This window comes from Gopherus evgoodei, chromosome 17 (assembly GCF_007399415.2).
Source record: "Gopherus evgoodei ecotype Sinaloan lineage chromosome 17, rGopEvg1_v1.p, whole genome shotgun sequence".
In the NCBI taxonomy this organism is placed as follows: Eukaryota; Metazoa; Chordata; order Testudines; family Testudinidae; genus Gopherus; species Gopherus evgoodei.
The window spans coordinates 4,145,630-4,165,218 of record NC_044338.1 but is presented as its reverse complement, the minus strand read 5'-3'; the positions used below and the strand labels follow the sequence as shown (position 1 = coordinate 4,165,218).

Genomic DNA, 19,589 nt, shown 5'->3' with positions numbered 1-19,589 from the left:
GGAAATCTGACTTGTTTGAAGACAAAAATATATGAATTTTAATTAGAACATTTCCACTGGGATCAGGTTTAGGAAAAAAAGCTTTTACATCTATGTTTGAGACCCAAAATTTAGATGACTCCACTGCCCCTCCATGATCTGAAATATTCTCCAAGACCTTGCTCCTGTGATCCTCCAACCCATGCCAGCAGACCCTTCTTCCTGCATGAAGTGCCACTGAAGTCAGTGGGATTCCCCCTCAAGCACAAGGATCTGACTACAGGATTGGGGCCCAAGGTGGTCCTACATTAATTTCAACTTCCTAACTCCCATGTGAATTCTCTCTCTCCTGCAACACACCTCCACCAAGATTTTCTGGTATCACCCAACACATTGCAGATAAACGAGTCTGCACTGCACTATAATTTTTTGCATTCCTTTTATTAACTCTTTAGGCTTTTCTGTGCTACGAAATTTACTTGGTACTCCATTAGTAAGACCACACCGCAGCTCAAATCCAGCAGAGGACTTAAGGCATGGAGCAACAATGGGGGATACACACAAGCACAGCTAGTATGTATAAATGTAATAAACCACGGACAATGTTTTAACATTACCTATGGCCAAACTCTACGAGCAGGGGCCCCTTCCACCTCCAGCCCGTGTCCTGGACATTTGCAGATCAGCTTTAGGACTGTTACGTCAACAAATCCAAACATCAGGAAACATGCAAGTCACATGAAGCTTTTAACCTTCACCCCACTTCCATTTCCTCCCATTCCTCATTGTCCCTTCATCTTTCCACCCGCCTTCTGTGCTTGGACCAGCATTCCTATGCCCCTCTGCCAAGTTCTTTCTCTTTACCTCAAATCCATCCTTAAAGCCCACTTCTTCCACCGATCTCTCTGTCCTCCCTCTGTACACTGTTATCTGCAATGAATGATTAACTCCCTTAACACTACACACCTTTGGAGTGCCAGCCTTTGTTCCAGCAAACCACTGATATACCTGGAATGGGAGGCACCAGCTGCCTTTTGCTTTTGGCAGCACTCAGGCAGTTATAAACATCAGAAGGTGCTCATAGCAAACAGTTGTTGATACTGCCAGTTAGGGTCAGTGCACCGGATCAGTACACATTCTCTCATGTGATACTTTGGCATCTGCAAACAGTGACTGAACAGTATGATATTCTGGCACATGTATCCCACCAAGACACTCAGGGAAGCATGACTTAACCTCCCTATTTTGGTTGTTGTGGGGTTTTTTTTTTGCTGCTCTCCATAATCTTACCTTAATGCACCACACTTACTACCTTGGTTTTTTTCATCTGTCAAAACCACGGAAGTTAGAATCTTTTTCAAAGATCTGAGCAGACAAAAGACATGCAGCAATAAATATAACTTAAAGGGACACTGTTAGACTTATGTAGGACAACTTTTGGCTTTACAGATGAGCGTGTGTGTGTGGGGGGGGTGTTACAGAACACCAGTATGAATGCTTTTGTCTCAAACAGGACTAAAGGATATATTTTTTAATTTAAACATGATCCCTGAGCTAACAAACAAGAACCAGAATGAAACTGATCAGACTAATTTCATTGAGTCAGCAGAGTAAAAGCAAAAGCAAAACAGATCAATGCTAAAAAATAAATGAGATAAAAAATCCAGTTTCATCATAATCTAAGGTGTTGGTAGTAACCCAAAGGCTTTGGGTTTTAATATATATTAACAGCACTGATTTAAAATCAAGCCAGGAGAAAAACAAAACCAGTCTTAACAAGCTAGACATTCAGAAACCCATTTTCTTGAAAAGTGACTCTGTTCTCCCATTCCGGCATGAGTCTGTCTCTCCATGCTGGCATATTCCCTACACCCAAAAACTCTACTTCACGCAGCCTGCTTTGAAGAAAGACAACACAAATGGGCCATACGTCGTATTTGTTGAGACAGACACATTAGGAATTTCTAAGCCAGAAATTATCCCACCTGGGTCGAAAAATATTCATTTCCCTTGACAGCACCAAGTGATCACACTGCTTTGTTAGCTGTTTGTCTTGCTTTCCTTGGCTGCTGGCCTTGGAATGGGTTAATTTCAGAAGAGAGCTGTACAGGAAGTTGGTGGTCCAGAATGAAACACTGACCGGGAGAACTTGGGAAATTTGATCAGCGTAACAACATTTACTGCTCATTGCATGGGGATTTGTAACCGGCTACAGAGGATTTGAACTCTAGTGATGAAGTCAGAAAATAAATGGAAATGTGGCTCAGTGAAAGAACTGGAGTTTGGCTTTAGGGTCAGATCCCTCAAAGGAATTTATGCTCCTAACTCCCATTGAAATTTGGAGACTAAATATCTTTGAGGAGTTGGCCTAGGCCACTAGTTGGAACTGGGGTCTTGGCTGGCCTCTCTGAGATGAGTTTCTGCGTGTCAGTCCAGTTCCAGGTGTCCACAGGTGTCACCTTTATTTGTACTCTTGGCAGAGCAAGACCAAAGCATAAGTAACTGTATTCCCCCTCTCACCCTTAGGAGGTGGGCCCTGCAGATCACAGGGGTGAGGCATACTGCCAGGAAAACAAGGAGAGGCATAAATGGGCAGACTACACTTCTGCTATCGCCACTGCTCCCCACACAGTGGAGATAAATAAAGGGCTCCAATCTCTAGCTTGGTACAGCATTTTGTACCAAAGTGACATTTTGAAAATTGGTCTTTAGAAAAGGGAGAAATCCAGCTCCATTCATAGCCCAGGAGGGAGGACAGGAAACAATAGGAAAATGTACAAATAAGAGGATCCACTCATTCCCCAGTCAGGACTCCCAAGATAGCAGGTATAAGTCATATGGCACGGGCAGGGACCAGAAGGGCATAGGGAATAAACATCTCTGCAGGCCCGAGCCACATAACCTGAGAAACACTACACCAAAAACATACAGCGCTCCTAGAAATTCCCTGGGTGCTGAAGTCATGCAGCATGTCAAGGAGTGTGATCTACTGGGTTAGAGAAGGCAACTGGGAGTGAGGAGAACTATGTTTTATTCCTGGCTCTGCAACGGGCATGCTGCATGTCCTTGGGCAAGTCAGTTCCTCTCTCTGCCTCAGAGATTCTCCAGCTGTATTATGAGGCTAATAATTCCGGGACCTTTCGGAGGGGGGGAGGTTTTAGTACCCTTTGGTGTTTGTACGGCACGATTTCGTCCTGCTTCCATCTGCCTGGAATGAAGATGTTAGTACTGTGTTTCCAAAGCAACTTCCCATTCTGAAGGACACCTGAGAACTTTACAAACATGTCCCTATAGTGCCACTGACACCCAGCCACCACCCAACCTGCAGACAGTACCCCACAAACAGCAGAGGGCCAAAGACCCCCAAACTCTGTTACAAAAAGCATCCAGAGACTTTAACTTCCACACAGAGCAGGTAAGACATTAGGCTTTTAATGTCTCCACTGAAAGACTTCTACATCCCCCCAGCCCCAGGGGAGTCAAATTATTGACCTGGGAAAAAATGAGCAAAGAGCTGAGCTCCTGGAATTGGGATTTTGCAGTTTTGCACAGATTACGGATAAACCACTAAATGAGCCTTCTGCATTGGTGAGAAGAGGCCAGAGCATTGATGCTGTATATCAGCAGAGAGTCATTTAAATGTGATCTAAAGGGTCATGATGAGGTCATCACACAGCTGGCTTGTGAATTCCCGCAGTACAGGTTCTGTTTGAGTCAGGGTTGGGAGAAGTGATTGCACATCACTTCCCCCTTCTTAACTACTCCTGACCTTTCACTCGTAGCCCCAAAACTTTCCTCTAAGGAGCAGCGCGCCTCCTCATGCCCATCACAAAGTCCTCACGAACCAGGGACAGTGCTAAGAGGCATTGCTTTAATGAGGGAGTTGTAAGGAGTTTAATGGTGGTGTAAACAGAGGCAGCATAAAATTACATACCAGAAAGTGTGATGAGAGATCCTTGTAATAGCAGGGCTGTGTTAGCCGGATACACTTACAAGCATTCTTGTGTTAGACAAGGAACACAAATACCTGTGCAATAGGCATACCTTTGTGGCACATTTCATTGAGAATTCATCTGAAACTGGAATGAAAATACAGGCACATATACTGACATTTACACAAACACTGGCTTTTGAAAACCTAAATAGTTCAGAACATGCATTTCTGTAGGGTTGCCAACCCTCCAGGATTGTCCTGGAGTCCCCAGGAATTAATCTTTAATTACAGATTATGTGATTCGATGAAACCTCCAGGAATACGTCCAACCAAAATTGGCAACCCTACTACACAGCTGCTAGCCAGTCAGGACGGGCTGTCTGAGTACTTTCCAGAGACAAACCTACCTTGGAAAAATTGGAGGGTGGATTAGCTTCTTTGAACACACAAAGCCTTAAACAACAGCTAAGTCTCTGGGTTTTTCCTCCTCCATCCTGAGCAGTTATCTTAAAAGTAAGGCTATAGATACGCCTGGTGGAAGTTTCTTTTTCATTCACCTTTGTGCTGTTCTTCTCCTAAGGAGAGCGACTGAAGGACAGTATTCTTAGCTGCAATTTAGAACCGTCCTGACTTGTACCACAACCTTTACATCAACAAAGTGTAGGTTGCTTCCCTTGTGCAGATGGCTGCACAGCCTTAAAATTCAGGAAGAGGCAAGCAGAGGAAGTGTATTAATAAAGCAGTGTGTGTACACGATATTGCGTTCTTACCTAAAGATCTGGTGAAGATGTGCCAGATGAGCTGGTTTGCAAAGTGGGAGATATTAAAAGAGGAAGTGATTTGAGAGCAGTAACTTTCTGTTCCAACCTTGTGTTGTGCTTACCATTTCTGAAGAGCTGACAGGCTGTGTAATTTCTGGAACGATGAATCCTGGTCTCTATCTTCCATTCTACAGCTGAACTTAGATTACCCAGACCATTCTGACAGTGCAGCATGCAGGGATGAGACGTATCCTGCTCGGGGAGTCTATAAAACTACAACATTCTGAGTGGCATCAGTAAAAGAATAAATAGGCAATGAGAGAATCTACTCATGACAAGCAATGACTGAATGTTCTGCGTTGGACTTGCTGTTCACAAATGCAGACCCACAGCCCTGGGATGGAGCAAGCCACGAGAAGCAAATGCCAACACTTCGTGAGTCTGAGCGAGACCAATAAGCACCATTATGAAGCTCCATGGTTCTAGCTAAGCCAGCTTTGTGGCATCTTCACTCTCCACCCCGCTGGTGACTTGGGTTCTGTCAGTAACCAATGAGAGACACGCTATGACAGGTGGAAACAACCTGTACGAAAAAGCCTCCTTGGACATAGATACTTCACCTAGGTAGGTGCAAGGCAGTGTTGAATGGAGGCTGGGGACAAGGTGTGTAGGGAATAGCTGTTGTTCAGGCATCTGTCACAGAATGCCTCAGGATCCATTTGTTTCTGGGTCTCCTGATGTACTACAGCAGAGTCCTTCCCACCTCAGCAATATTGGCCTTATTACCCCTTTACCTATAGATCTAGGTTGGTTATTTCACGGGTTCTCTCAACAAATTTTTGGTGGCCTAAGCATGTGGCCACCAGACAATTGTTCCTAAAATACTTAATTTATTTTAGGAAAAACAAATAAATATGCACATGTCCAAATCACAGTAATATATGTATGTAGGGTTTTTTGTTTGTTTGTTTTTGCAGATTCAATAATACAAGTAACAGATAGTTCTGTCTATTCTTTACTGGACCTATACAGAATAGAAACACAAATAAAATGCTTTGCATGTTCTTGTCTTTTGTTGTTTCTTTTCCTTTTTGTTTTTTGTTTTTTAAGATTTGCCAGCTAGTAAGTCTGCTTCTGTGAAAAATGATATGTGTGTGTTTGTTAACACTTTTCATAGCAGCAGACTTGCTAGGTAGCTGGGAGGCAGTGAAAAGTGATATTAACAAGCATACAAATATCACTTTTCACAGCAGACTTCCTTAGGCCTGGCAAGCCAGGTTAAGCCTTGGTCGGATGGGGAAGTGGGTAGGGAGGCAGCATGGGCCCGGGGTGATAGGGTGGATGGTGTGAGACTGCGACTGGGGGACAGAGTCTGCGGCTGGAATCTGCCGCCACGCGGCCAGAACCCATGGCCAGAGCCCGCCGCTCTGTGGCTGGGAGTCTGAGCTCCACTACCCCTGGGAAGCTGGGGAACTCACCTCTGGCATTTATACTTCGGAGGGCAAGGGGGGCAGAGGCAGCAGCGCTCTCTCAAAGCTGTAAAAAACCCACCTCTGTGAGGGGAATAGCTCCCAGCACGGCTCCCAGCACTGTAGCACTATCTACACTGCCACTTTATAGCGCTGAAACTTGCATCGTTCGGGGGGAAGGGTGTTCACACATCTGAGTGAGGAAAGTTTCAGTACCATAAGTGACAGCGTAGACAAGCCCTAAATGACTTGGCCAACATCAGAGGGAAAGCCTGTGGCAGATCAGGGATTTGAACTCACGTCTCCTAAGGCTGAGGCTACAGCCCTAATCGCTGGACTGTCTTCCTCTTCCTTTCCAAGCCCGTTGTTGGCATTCTCCACACCGTGTTAGGCTTGCACACCAATCCCCATGCCAGGAACAACTCTAAAGTTTACTATAGCGATTGAAAAAAAAAAAAAAAAACCAAACGAACCCAAACAACTGTTTGCTGAACATCCAGCACAAACCACAACAAAGGCGCGCCAGAGAGAGAGCGAGTGCTTTGGACTTTAATGTAAATTTATTGCAGTTGTGACAGAGAACTCGACATTATTCTATCTGTTCCTTATTAATCATATTTGGACTTGCACTCTTCTCAAACCTCATTGGAAGTGAGTTAAATCCAGGCTGACCTGCTTCCCACAGTGTTGGGCTGCATTAACTTAAAACCCGCTACACGTTGGCTAGGAACAACTTAAAAACATTAACAACACTGGATTTTGAAACAGGACATGTGACACAGCTCCCTGCACCCATCAGACAGAGGAAAGGCACTAGATAAACTCAGTAAGGGGCCAATTCTGCACCACGGAAGTCAAGGGGAGTTTTGTCATTGACTTCAAAGGCACAGCAGCAGCCTTTAGAAACAATCTCAACCCTACAGACAACCTCCAACAGGATACAAGAGACACAATAGCAGCTTCATACACCATCCTTCCCAGTGCATAGTGCACCTGAGCTAGGCAACGTGTATGGAACAGGGAGGGATCACGGATTCACTCAGGCACGCGTGCCCACTTTTCCACAATTCAGAGAACTGAGATCTGGAAACTCGACACAGCGTCTGCACTAGTTTTCATTTCACGCCTGCTCCCTCCTGCCCTGGTTCAGGACAAACAGCCAAGCAGAAGGGGGCTCCTTAGACTAAGGCGGTTGGCCAACAGAGTGAACGATACGTAAGTGGAGAGTTTCCCAGCCCAGGGGCAAAGCCACCTTGCTCCTCTCACCCTAATAATGAAAGCAGCCAAGGCTCTCTTCCTTACCCGTTAAACAGTTCTTTGCCCCAGGCAAACTGGGTGAGTAGAATTTTGCAAGGTAACAGTGTGATGGTTTTCCCCATTCTTCTCTCTCCGAGGGTCAGGAAAGGACGTACTTTTCCGTCCCCACTAAAAGCTTTAGCCCCTGCAGGCTCCATTTGGGAGGAAAGGAAACAGCATGACCGGACCCCCTCCCCAGTCTCCCCTCCAGAGAGAACAGGCTGTAGTAGTTTCTTCTGAAACCAGGCTGAATCGGAGCTAGCAGAGGTCCAGGTGTACTGATGGTTGCAGACAAAGTCATCTGGGTGCAGAAGGGCAAGTTTTTTGGTTCGCATTAAATCTGAATTAATCTCCCGTCACAGAAATTAATTAGGGAGAGCTAGTACGGTGCCTAAGAGGCAGAACACCACAGTCCACGCTGAGCGGGTTAGCTGCCAGGCCTGGCGATACTGACAGGGCCAGTTAGAACCGGCAGGTTCTCTTCACTGCTCCTATCGTCTCCATCTGTAAATGAAAGGGACATTGGGCGTCATCAGCACAGCACCAGCTCATTTTCACACCATCCACCACAGACAGCAGAGCGACACAGCGAGGCACTTTGCACTAGATTCATACGGTGAGCGCAGTTAACTGGCCACTGGAGAATCCCTGTATGCACAGGTCTGTGCGGGAGAACAAGGCTGGAAAGAGACGATCTGAGACTGATTGCTCTGGTGTCCCTTCCCCAACGCTGGCCAACTGCTAGCACAGCGGTACAGAGAACGGGGCTAAATTCTGCCGTCATATTGACTTCCATGCATGTCTAGCCCTCCCCCTTGGGGAGTGCAAAAGGGCTTCTCACTGGGGTAGTGAGGCACAGGGTGCCTATCAATCTGGAATACGGCCCAGCAGCCCAGTTTCTGCAAGGGAAAATCTCTTTCAAAGGGGGAAAAAGGTGTTCTAAGTGTTCTGCTCAGGTCAGCTTTCCCTGTGCCGTGAAAGGCTCAGCAAGTGAGGGCCCCTAGACACCAGCGAGCAGGTGTATCAGAGCTGAATGGAATGCAAGCTCAGCAAAAAGGCAGGAGCAGAACCAAATGGTTTCACTGTGTAGAATTAACTGAGAACCCGAAGACCTGACTGTATTCAGACTGGAACCTCTTGGGGAAGAGGCTGTCCGTTACTGTGTTTGTGCAGCACCTCACATGATGGTGCCCCAAACTCAGCTGAGGCTCCTGGGTGCTCCTATAAGACTAATCATAACAAAAGCCTAACTTGTTGGGTGAGGTGAGACGGTGACCGTGGGCCCAGTGGCTCTGTATACAGAATGTGCCCCTCAGTGCATTTCTTTGCAGGCTGTGTTAATATGCACAGAGTGCACAGACACCACGCTCTGCTTCTTGGGGGACAGGCCCCAGGAGATACTTACATCCTTAAACACTTATCTTTCCCTCCGCTGGCTACTCGCTGTCCATCTGGGCTCCAATCCACTGCAAACACCTACCAACAAAAAGTGAGAGGTGCTCCTGTAACTCCTTTAGGGCCACACAGCCCCAGTAGCAGGGAAGAACCTCAGGCCCCTGGCAGAAGACACTCCCCAGCTGTTCAGAGACACTGGTGTTGGCCACAGTGTTTGAGAGCCCTCTGCCCTTTCTAGGCAGATTAGTGTGAGCCCCTTGGTGAACGGCATCCTACCTCGTCTGCATGGCCGGGGAGATCAATGGCCAGCTTCCTTGTCTTGGCTTCCCACACCTTCAGCGTGCTGTCACTGCTCCCGCTCACCAGGAGGCGGCTGTCCGCAGACCAGGCAATCTGGTAAACTGCAGAGACGTGCCCTCTCAGGGAGGTGAGGTATCTGACAGAGAGGGGAAGGGGTGGAGATGGGCTGTTAGACACACATGCACGCTCTGTATCAGAGATATAAAGGACATGCCCAAGGTCACAGTTAGTCAGTGGCACAGGAGGGAACCAGGAGCTCAGAGTCCGAGTGCCCTAGTCTAATCACTAGGTGCACAACCTCAAAAGCAAAAGCTAATGACTGTGTGTGCGTGTGCAAGGCTGCAGAGGGGAAGGTCCTGGCTCAGCCATGGCAGTGAGACAGGCGCATTTCCTTCTGTGTTACTGCATGGAGTGAACTGCAAACTTCGCATCTGTAATAGAACGAGAGAACCTACTTTCCCGTTCTGCCATCCCAGAGCTTGATGGACTTGTCAAAGGAAGCACTGGCTATTATTCGCGTGTCTGGGGAGAAGAGCACTTGGTTGATCAATGCCTGGTGGCCAGTCATTCTCTCCAGTGCCTTCTTGTCCTCTGCTGGGGCCCACAGGAACAGTGTGAAGTCATCCGATCCAGACACTAGCCTTTCCGGTCCCTGCCCCTGCGATAAACAATCAGTCAGTACCAGCACTGAGCCCTGGCTCACACAGACCAAGCCTTTCAAAGCTCAGACACAAACCTGATGCAGACATGAACTGGAGGAAATCTTTAGCCAGTCACGTAGATTTATTTATTCATTGTTTTGTCAGCAACAATGGTAGGAAACCTGGCATTGGGGTGGGGAGGAGGGATTTCTTCACAGAGACTTACCCTGACTTGGTCGTACCTGTGCTGCGCCTTCTCTTTAAGTTCTGCCACTGTGTGCAGGAGAGAAGGGAGATTAGCGATCGGGAGGTTAACGGAAACGTGTAACATCTCTAAAGCCAGGATCTAAGACGTCTTCTCCCTCCAGATTTGTGACTCAAGAAGGATTTTGAAAGGGACATTTTGAGGGGTTTAACACATCCTCTTCAGAGGATCACACTTTTAACAATGAAATGCAGCGCTTGCATAGCATCCCCAATCTGCAATCATGGTTTTATTTTCTAGACAAGAGAAACGGGGGGAACCCAGCTGCCCCATGTGACCTTAGAATAGAAGCCAGGTCTTCTGACTCTTAGCACTGTGCCCTACCCACCTGGCCATGCTACCTCCTCCCCCGGTTCCTCTCCAGCCTGCAAAGTACTTAATGCTCTTACGAGTGCCGCTCATGTCTTGCGGGTTGACAGAGGCTTCGGCGGGTTCAAAGGCCCCTGTGCGGAGAACGTAGTCGGTGCTCAGAGCCATGGTGTTCACCCAGTGCCCGTGGCCCTGCAAGGTACGGCAGAGAATTCCCTGAAAGCAAAAAAACCACCTGCTTAGAAAGGACTCACAGGGAGATAGCAGCAGTGCAAGGATTAGGCCACAGGACCTCCCGGCTACACCTTCAATCAGCTATGGGAGGTGCCGGTGTCAGACCATGGGACATTCCAGCTTCTGGCCTCACTTTCAATCTACAGGTAGCATGAGGGTCAGACCATGGGATGTTCCAGCTCCCAGCCCCACTTTCAATCAGTTATGGGTAGTGCTGGGGTCAGGCCATGGGATGTCCCAGCCCCACCTTCAGCCAGCCATGGGTAGCACCAAGATCAGAACAAAGGAACTCCTGGCTCTCAGCCCTACCTTCAATCAAGGCCGTGCTGCCTCTCAACGTCATTCCTGACGGACAGGGCCCAAGACATGAAGTCAAGGGTGGCTAGTTCTACATTCTCCTTGCTGATGGCTCCAGTTTACATTACCAAGCACCACAACCCATGGGGAAAACACACTCCCCCTCCTGCCAGCAAGCGGTGCCAAACCCAATGCTGCCAAGCTGTCATTTATCCAGAGGAGCTCCCATTTCTACAGCAGCTCCGAGGATCTCCACCCTACACAACCACCCAATTCCTTTGGCCCAGGAGCAGACAAGATTCCAATTGGAAACAATCATCACAGTTCCTTAAATCCGCCAGAGGGAGGTGCTGCTGAGCCATGGGCAGCACGTGCTGCCTCTGCCCAGAAAGCAAGCAAGCACATGCAGCTAAAGCCACGAGACAATGCAGGGCCAGGATGGGCGACAACATGGTTATTTCCAGCATTTAGGAACAATTAAGGTTTGATGCATCATTTTATTTGCGCTACCTCCCTGCCCAGGCCCCTGGCGTCGAAGCTGACCCACGCCAGACTGCCGCACTTACATCCTGGCCTCTCCAGACCTTGATGGTTCTGTCCTGGGAGGAGGAGAAGAGCAGGCCGTCTCCGCCCCACTTCACGCACGTGACTGACTGTGTGTGCCCGGTGAGGATCTTATCGCACCGGCCCGTGACGGTGTCCCAGATGCGGATGCTGCAGTCCTTGGAGGCACTGGCCAAGTAGCGGCACTCGGGATTTCTAGAAGGAAAATTGGAAGCCAGTGAAGGCGCAGGACAGCAAATCTGGCCGCCTCTTCCCACGCATCGATCGAGTCTGCATCAGCTCGAGTTTGCATCAGTTAAGAGCACCCTTACAGAAAGGCAACCCTCCACTCTCATGCTAAGAAGGGGCAGGCCGGTTAACAGCTGGCACCAAGCATGCGCCAATCAAGGAGAGGACTGGCAGAGCCTGGAGTGCAAGGCAGTGGAAATGCTGCTCATCGCTCTCTGCAGGAATGGGACAAGGAGCCTGGCTGGCTGGAGACAGAGATCCTGAGTTCTTCAGAGCACAGGCAGGATCCTCAACCTCCTCCCCATCCCCCCCCCCCCTCCTTTTATAACCAGTTTTTGTTAATCCAGTTAATTGTTTCCAAATCACTGGGATTTCCTACTGGGGAATTCAATTTGCAGGGTTCTGCTCCATGGAGTTATTTTTAATGTTGATAACCTCTTGGATCATCGTCTACAGCTCCCCCCCACCTCTCTGAGGTGGAGCTTTAACAGATGGAGGGGATGGAGAGCTTGTGTGGTTAATCAGCCTGCAGGAGAAATTAACCAGATGGCAGAGGCGGCTGGGGCTGCAGGCAGAGCAGTTAGCGTGGGCTGGGTGCATGAGGCACAGACACCGTGCGGACTGCCGCTTTTCCCCCTTTGCGCTCCTGCTGAGGTGTGCTGGGGAAGAGCACATCTAGCTGCTTGTTACACTCCGGGGAATCGACACAGGGAGACGCTCGCAGTCTTAGCCACCCCTCAGCCACCTTTCCCTAGGGGCCTCTTCCACTGGGCTAGTGATTGGCACACAGGACTGGGAGCCAGGAACACCCAGGTGCTAATCCCAGCTCTAACTACAACTCTCTGCACAGCACTGGGTAAGCCACTCCCAGCTCCCTGCACTCTCCCCCGTGTAAGATGGAGGTAGCACAGCCTCACCCCCCAGGAGGCTGGGGTAACAGTTGCACAGTGTTTTGAAAACATAAAGCAAAGGCTACTGAAACTTACCCTAGCCTTTTATCCATCCATCTCAAAGCTCATTAGAAAGGAGAGCTGGCTTCACTATCCCCATTATACAGCAGGGGAAACTGAAGCACAAGAGAGCCATGCCAAGCCCAAGGTTGCATCACAAGCTGGGGGCAGAGCTGGGTCTCGAGCCTGGGTCTTCTGGATCCCAATTCACTGGCTGCTTTTCAGTCTCACTCTGTACACACTTACTCTGCCCCCACCAAGGCAAGGGGCAGGCCTCTCCTTGCTGGCAAAGCAAGGAGGCTGGCCAGAAGGTCACTTACATGTGGAGTGGTTCCCAACACAGCCACGTGATCCATCTGGAGTGTCCGACGAGTACCTTGCCAATCTGATTCCCTGTGTCTGGGTCCCAGAGAAATATCTGTACAACAGAGCAAGTGAGGCAGCTAGATCACAGAAACTACCCAACATGCATCCCAGGGAAAGTCCAGCTCCATTTGCCCTTCCAGTCCAGTGCTTTGGCACGGGCAGGGGGATGAAGAATGGATTCCTTTCCTGACCTCGGCAGCCACCAGGCGACACCCTGAGGCAGGAGATTTTGTTCACTCCCATCTTAGCCCACATTGCTGCAAAACCACCAACCATCAAATTATCCAGCTCTTTTCGCATGCCTGCTCGAGCTGTCCACACCCGGTGCCAGCAGGTTAGCGAATGCTTGCCGAGCACTGGAAGAGCCAGAACGTGCTAAAAGGTGGTTATCATCGGACTCTGTGGGCGGGATATGCGCTGGCTTTTTGTTGGGTTTTTCCTGACCTCTGAATAAATGCTCCTCCAAGGAGCTGAGGCATTAATCATCTGCCCAGGGGAGGCCAGGAACTGGAGCAGAACAGCTCACAGGGTTAGTTTAAACCAGAACTGCCTCCTGAGTGGCACCGAACTGCAGATGTTTGGCACCAAGTTAACGAAGAGTTAATGGTATAAATGGACCATCTCCAGGCTGACAGCAGGCCAGGCAGCTCAGGCTCCTCTACTCTCATGTCTCTAAACCAATCCCAGGGGAAGTCGGTCCCCCTCTTCTTAGCAGCGGTTCGCTCCCAGCTGACTCAGAGCGGAGGCAAAGGAATGAGGCTGTCGTTTCCCCAAGCGCGTCGGTGGCTGGGTTAGGAGTCGTTACTGTTAGCAGCGCTCCAGCAGTGCCTAGAGGTCCCAGCTGAGACCGGAGCCTTGTCGTGCTAGGTGCTGTATAAACACACAGCAAGAGACCCGAGAGGGAAAGGAAGGATTATCATCCTCATTTTACAGAAGGGAAACAGGCCTGGCGAGATGAAGGGACTTGCCCAAGATCACACAGGGAGGCTGCTGGAGAGCTGGAGCCAGAACCCTCAGTCCCAGGCCCACGTCTCAACCACACCACCATCTCGCATGGCCGCTCAGAATGGCTACCCACAGTCAGGCCCAGCTTGCTACAGTGAGGAGAGAAGGCCCCAGGAGGGTGCCCGGCAGGCCCTGCGCCCTGAAGGAGCAGGGACAGCTGAGCCTGGGGTTCTGACATAAGAAAACCTCTCAGTAGTGGCAACAAGCATGTCCCACTGCAGCTCTCTAAGCCAAGAGCTACCTCCCCAGGGCCCATTGCCAGCAAGCAAGCAGCCTCCCAAACAAGGAGCAAACCCTTGATGTACAGCACGGGCTGCCCTGTGCTTCCGGCAGAACACAAGCCCTCGACCAAGCCACGGGGTCTCCAACGCAGCAAGAGCGGCACAGGAGTATGTCTGGTCTGTGGGGAGCAGCCCTGCTTCGATGCTGCTCACCCAGCTCCCAGGCTCGGAGACGGGAGCGTAAGCACTGAATATTCCCTGCGATCTGTTCTCCCCCAGGGGCTTGCCGGGGAGAGGCTGAGCCAGTGACACAAAGAGAACAAGCCCCGGGGAGCACTAAGCAGGGAGTTGGCTCTGATGGGTGCAGGTGAGGATTCAGTGCCACTGCTGCTTGCAGGATTTAAACACTCGCCCGCACCCTGGAGACCGATGGCACTTCGTCTGCAGCGAAGCCCCGCTCAGCATGGCCCGGTGCGCAGGGCACTGGACTGGGATTCTGGAGCCCTGGGTTCTATCCCCAGCTCTGCCAGTGACCTCAGGCAAACCACCTGTCTCTGGGCCTGCTTCCCTTTCCTGCCTACTCTGGGGCAGGGTCTGCCTGGGTCTCTCCAGCCTCTAGTGCAGTGAGGCCCTGATCTCAGCCAGGGCCTTTAGACGCTGCCGTCGTTCATAACAAACACCAGAATCCACAGCAGGACCGAGGCTGCATCAGCAGCTGCACTGGCAAGGGCATGATGCCAGCAAGGCACCCGCGATCAGGCTCCAGAAAGCTTCACCGCTCTGCAGGTGCCAGCCAAAGGCACAGCCCCTACAGTCTGTACTGACCCCGCAGCTAGACAGAGGGAATGTCCAGGAGCCGGTCTCCCAACCACGCAGCATGGAGAGATGCCTGCAGGGGGCAGCACAGGATACAATGCATCCAACAACCAACCAGGGCTGCACACAGGGATCTTTGCAAACCCGTCAATGAACCCCAGCAGCCTGACGATCTCCTGCCTGGGGATGTGCCGCTGAGCCCCTCGTGGGAATGCCTGGGCGAGTAGCTAAAGTGCAGGTGTGTTCCATAGTCCTAGACGCGATGACTAACACAGAAGCAACTGGACGCATCAATCATAATCCAGCCACACCCAATTTCCCTCCAGGTGGCAGGGATTCCTGCTCTCTAGTTCTATGCCCGGGTTTGAACAAAGCCCCAGCCGCGTTACTCCTTCCACGGCTGTCAGAGGAGCAGACTTATCGCCCGGGAGGCTGGTGTTGGCCTAGTCTGGTTTCAGGCCATCGATGGGGGTGTGAGGGCTCCCCCAGAGAGGAAGAGAGCTCTCCATGAGATGTCTCCGGGGCAGATCTCCCAGGCCTGGCCCCACACAAAGGAATCCGGCCCCTCGCTGAGCCGAAGCCAACACGTACCTGACTGTTTTTGCACCCTGAGGCGAGCTTCCTGCCATCAGGAGACCAGGCGATGCTGAGGACCCAGTGCCTGTGACCTGCGGACAGGAGAGAGTGCAGGGGTGAGGAGAGCCCCACAGCCTGGAGGTGGCCCTGTCTTCAAGGGGCAGCTGGGGGGCAGGTCTCCCCAGCACTCCTTCCAGCCTGACTTCCTGCGCTTTGCTGGTTCACAGTGAGCAGCTGCTCTTCTTGTCGAGCCGTGGCCTGGGCACTTGCAGAGCACGTCCCAGGAGGGGAACAGCCGGGCCCAGGAATCGAGGCAGCTTGCACAACATATGCAGTGCTCACTCAGCAATGTGCCCCTCCCACCGAGCCAGCACCAGGCCCAACGCCCCGACTCCGTATGCAAAGTGCCCTGGAACAGGATCGCGCTGCACACATGGGGGAACCGAGAGGGGGAGGCAAGTCACTGCAACGGGCCCAGCTCAGCAGCCTCCACACAAAGGGAAGCCGATGTTAGTGAAGGCTAAGGGGAGGGAGCAGCGGCTGGGGCGGCCCACTGAATTCATCAGCATTGCAACAGAGCCACCGCTAGCCTCTGGAGCATGAGCGACTCAGGGAACCCAGGGCCCACGCTCTGCTGCCCAGTGAGGCTATCGGGAGGGGTGGGCACGGACTCAGAACACCCCATGGGGTCCCCCCTTGCCCGCTGCACCCACCTTTGGCCGTGAAGTGTGGCGTCTCTGTGCTGAGGTCCCAGAAGCGCACGGTGGTGTCACCGGAGCCGCTCGCCAGGTACCTGAGATGGTGCGGAAGAGGCTGTCTGGGCTCAAGGTGGCAGGTGGAGCCAAGGTTCCTTCTCGGTCCATTCCCCCCTCCCCACTATGTAGCCTGTCTACTCGGTACCAGGGGCTTATAAGCTTCAGCAGCCCTGTTCCCAGCCAGCCCAGCCATTCGGCGCTGTCCTGCCTCCCCACCCGGCAATCTCCAGTCCTGCCGCCCCCGCTTACTTTCCAGTGGGGCTGAAGGCTATGGAGATGACAGCCTCGGTGTGCCCCTCCAAAGAGCTGGTGCATCGTGTCACCGCCCGCACTTTGAACACAGCCTGGGGCTGGTAGATGATGTCGAGGACTCTCTCCGTCTCCACCACCTGCCCTGCCAGGGTCTTCTCCAGCGACGTGATGATTTCAGCATCGTGGACATAGAAGGCCAAGGGCAGCGGCTCCTCCTGTATGACAAGAGGCAGAGGCACTAGCCAGGGGCAGATTTCTGCAGGACTGGCTCACAGAGCCCTCCTGTTATCCCCCCACCCCAGGAAAACAGTTTGGGACCCAGTGTGTTTCCAGTTACTCCTTCCCAGGGCAGCACCAGGCTGGGGAGATGCACTAGCTCAGAACTGAGGCAGTGGTTGACAAATCTGCCCTGGGGTGGATGGGAAAGAAAGACAGACAAACACACACCCCCTCTCTGTGCCAATCCCTCAGCATCCGGGGAGTCCTGGGGACAGTGTCACTGGCAGGGCAGGCCCAGCAGTGCTACGAATGGCATCTATACAGCCAGGAGGAGCAGAGCCATGGGTGTGGCAGCAGCCATCCCATCACTCATCTCTCGCTTTCCCACAACTGTCTGACTGGGGGCCCTGGCCTTGGCCCAGCAGGAGTGGTTCTAAGCATCCCAACACCGAGAAAAGCCCCACCCCTCTGTACAATCCCACTCCCCAGATGGGGCTGGGATGAAGCCTATGGATACCAGCAGTTTGCTGCACCCCCATTAGAGCAGTGAGGGGCGCACAGAGGCCCTTTGGGAAGTACCTTCTGGAGCAGCGCATTGCAGACTAGCTGCAGCTTCTCGGGTGTGATATCGACAGGCACGTCAAAGGGGGACCCCAGGATCTCGCCAGCCTCATCTTTGAACAGGATCAGCAGCCTCTTCACGTCCCCTTGCATCGTGGCGACCTGCAAGCGCATTCCTGCATCAGGGATTCAGCCCCACACCAGGTGCAACGCGACTATAAATCAAACCCACCGCAGCCAGAGATCAGCACCAGCATAACCCACACAGCACTGAGTACCCCACAGCCAGAGGGCTGCTCCACAGCTCCCTGTGACTGGACACTCTCCATCTCAACAGGGACTGTCATCAGAGGACCTCTAGGTGCTTTCCTGCCATTAGCCCTCACATCTCTCCGCCTCCTCCTCCCCCCGACCATTATCCCCATTTTACAGGTTGGAAAATAGACACAAAAGCCTTGGGTCACCCAGCAGAGGCAGGCACAGAACCCAGGATGACTGACAGCCAGAGCCCCACCATCCACCTGCTACCCCGAGATACATTGTTAACCTGCCCGATTCTGCTCAGCACAGTGCTCCAGAGTCCAGACCCTTCCTCCAGGGGCACCATGTCAGCACCACTGAACATCCTCACGTGTTAGTGGGACACGCTGGCTTGGGCTCCTTTGCACGAGTAACCCCAAAGCCCAGATAATTCGGCCAACACCTCCCATCTGTAGCACAAACCCCTCCTCCCCGCCACAAACTCCTTCCCTAGCGCTGAGGAGGCAGGGGCCCGATTCACTCCCGCAGCTCCTTGCTCCTGACCAGGTAAATCTCTCAGCCCAGGCTGGGCACCACCTCTCCCACGCTCAGCAGCCCCCTCCTGGCAGCTGGGGGGGGTGTGTGTTAAACACTACCCTAAGGTCCGGCTTTACAATGGGAGGGACGCCCTCCTTCAACCCCAGGAGCAGCTAGGACTCCCCAAAGTAAGGAAGGGATGGATGGGGCAGGGCCCCTCATCCCAGCTCCCTCTATGGGCTGCTCTGGCTTCGTTTGTAGCCACGGGGCTCTCCGGGGGGGCCAGCAGGCAGCTCTTGCTAGAAGGGTTTTGGTTAGGAACACCTCCTCTGCCCCCTCCCCCGTCCCCAAGCCCCAGCAAATCCCCCACTCACCCGGCCAGCCCCAGCCACGTGTTTACTGCAGCCCTGCCCACGTGGAGAGGAAGTGGTGAGCTCATCTCTGTGCGCCTGGGCCGCAGCTCGGCCAGGAAGCTCTGCTTCCACCTGCTGGAGAAGAGAGGGTATAGCAAGCGATCCTTGGACAAGGGGAACTGCAGCTGTGATGTAGGCACACATCTGAGTCAAGCTGCCATAGGACAAAAATCCCTGGGCAGGTTTCCGCAGGAACAACGTGAGGGAGAGAGAAAATAACCAGTCTTAAAAACCCAGCATCTGGTGGCAAGGTGTCAGGAAAAGAGGGACTAGAGAAAAAAATGGGAGTATTTTAGTTATTTCACTCCAGATTGTAAAAAGACAGACACACCAAATGAGGGCACAGGGTCTATCCGGGTTCTAGCAGTGGGGAAGCATCAAATGTTTTTCAGCTTCATGAATAGTACCTAGTGCGTTTAAAAGGATCCAGTCCTGTTAACAGGCATTAAACCACTCCACAAATGGCCTCACCTATGTTACCAAGATCACCTTGGCTTAGTCATGTGTTGTAGTAAAAATGCAATGTACTTTTCTACAGCAACTCTGCTTGTTTGCTATTTGCATCTCTTAGCTGGACAGGGAAAAGAGGTGACTCAGTTTCACTTCGTTCTCAGGCTGTCATGGTTTAGACCATCTGCAATGTGTGAGTTACAAACCTTGTCCAAGCATAGGTCACCGTAAACATCCAGACAAAAACCTATTTCTTTTGGTAATTGAATGGAAACCTCTCTTTCTGTCTCTGCCTCCTCATGTTTGCAGAGCTTAGACGTGGCTTTTACCAAACCTATTCCGGGGCCCAGTTCAGTTTTGCAGCATCCCTCTAAAAGAGCAGGAGCCTTTAGGTCTCAACTCAGAGATTTACTGTGGTCAGTGACCTCCTGCAGAGCTCAGGCTTGAGAGCCTGCCCAGGAATTTCTGCATCAAGTCCGTAACTTCTGAGAGAGCTAAAGCATCTTTTAGAAAGACCTGCACTCGTGACCCCACAATGTCCCTCATCCTACAACGA

General features: G+C 51.6%; 1 protein-coding gene across 3 annotated transcripts; it reads right to left on the bottom strand.

The window, feature by feature from the left end:
• Positions 1-6,278: 6,278 nt before the first annotated feature.
• NLE1 (notchless homolog 1) lies at positions 6,279-18,220 on the bottom strand. Of its 3 annotated transcripts, none has more exons than XM_030536714.1 (13): positions 17,941-18,137; positions 17,412-17,555; positions 16,611-16,828; positions 16,320-16,399; positions 15,622-15,698; positions 12,943-13,040; positions 11,447-11,639; positions 10,430-10,565; positions 10,002-10,048; positions 9,590-9,792; positions 9,111-9,270; positions 8,845-8,915; positions 6,279-7,943 (listed from the first exon to the last, which is right to left on the bottom strand). In XM_030536714.1, exons 1-13 carry the CDS (start codon positions 18,016-18,018, stop codon positions 7,931-7,933), a joined length of 1,518 nt encoding a protein of 505 aa, XP_030392574.1. In that variant the 5' UTR covers positions 18,019-18,137; the 3' UTR covers positions 6,279-7,930. The 3 variants fall into 3 exon arrangements, with proteins under 3 accessions (XP_030392574.1, XP_030392576.1, XP_030392575.1); XM_030536716.1 differs by lacking the exon at positions 17,941-18,137 and adding an exon at positions 18,198-18,220 and having other exon boundaries at positions 6,281-7,943; XM_030536715.1 differs by having other exon boundaries at positions 6,281-7,943; positions 17,945-18,028.
• Positions 18,221-19,589: the final 1,369 nt, after the last annotated feature.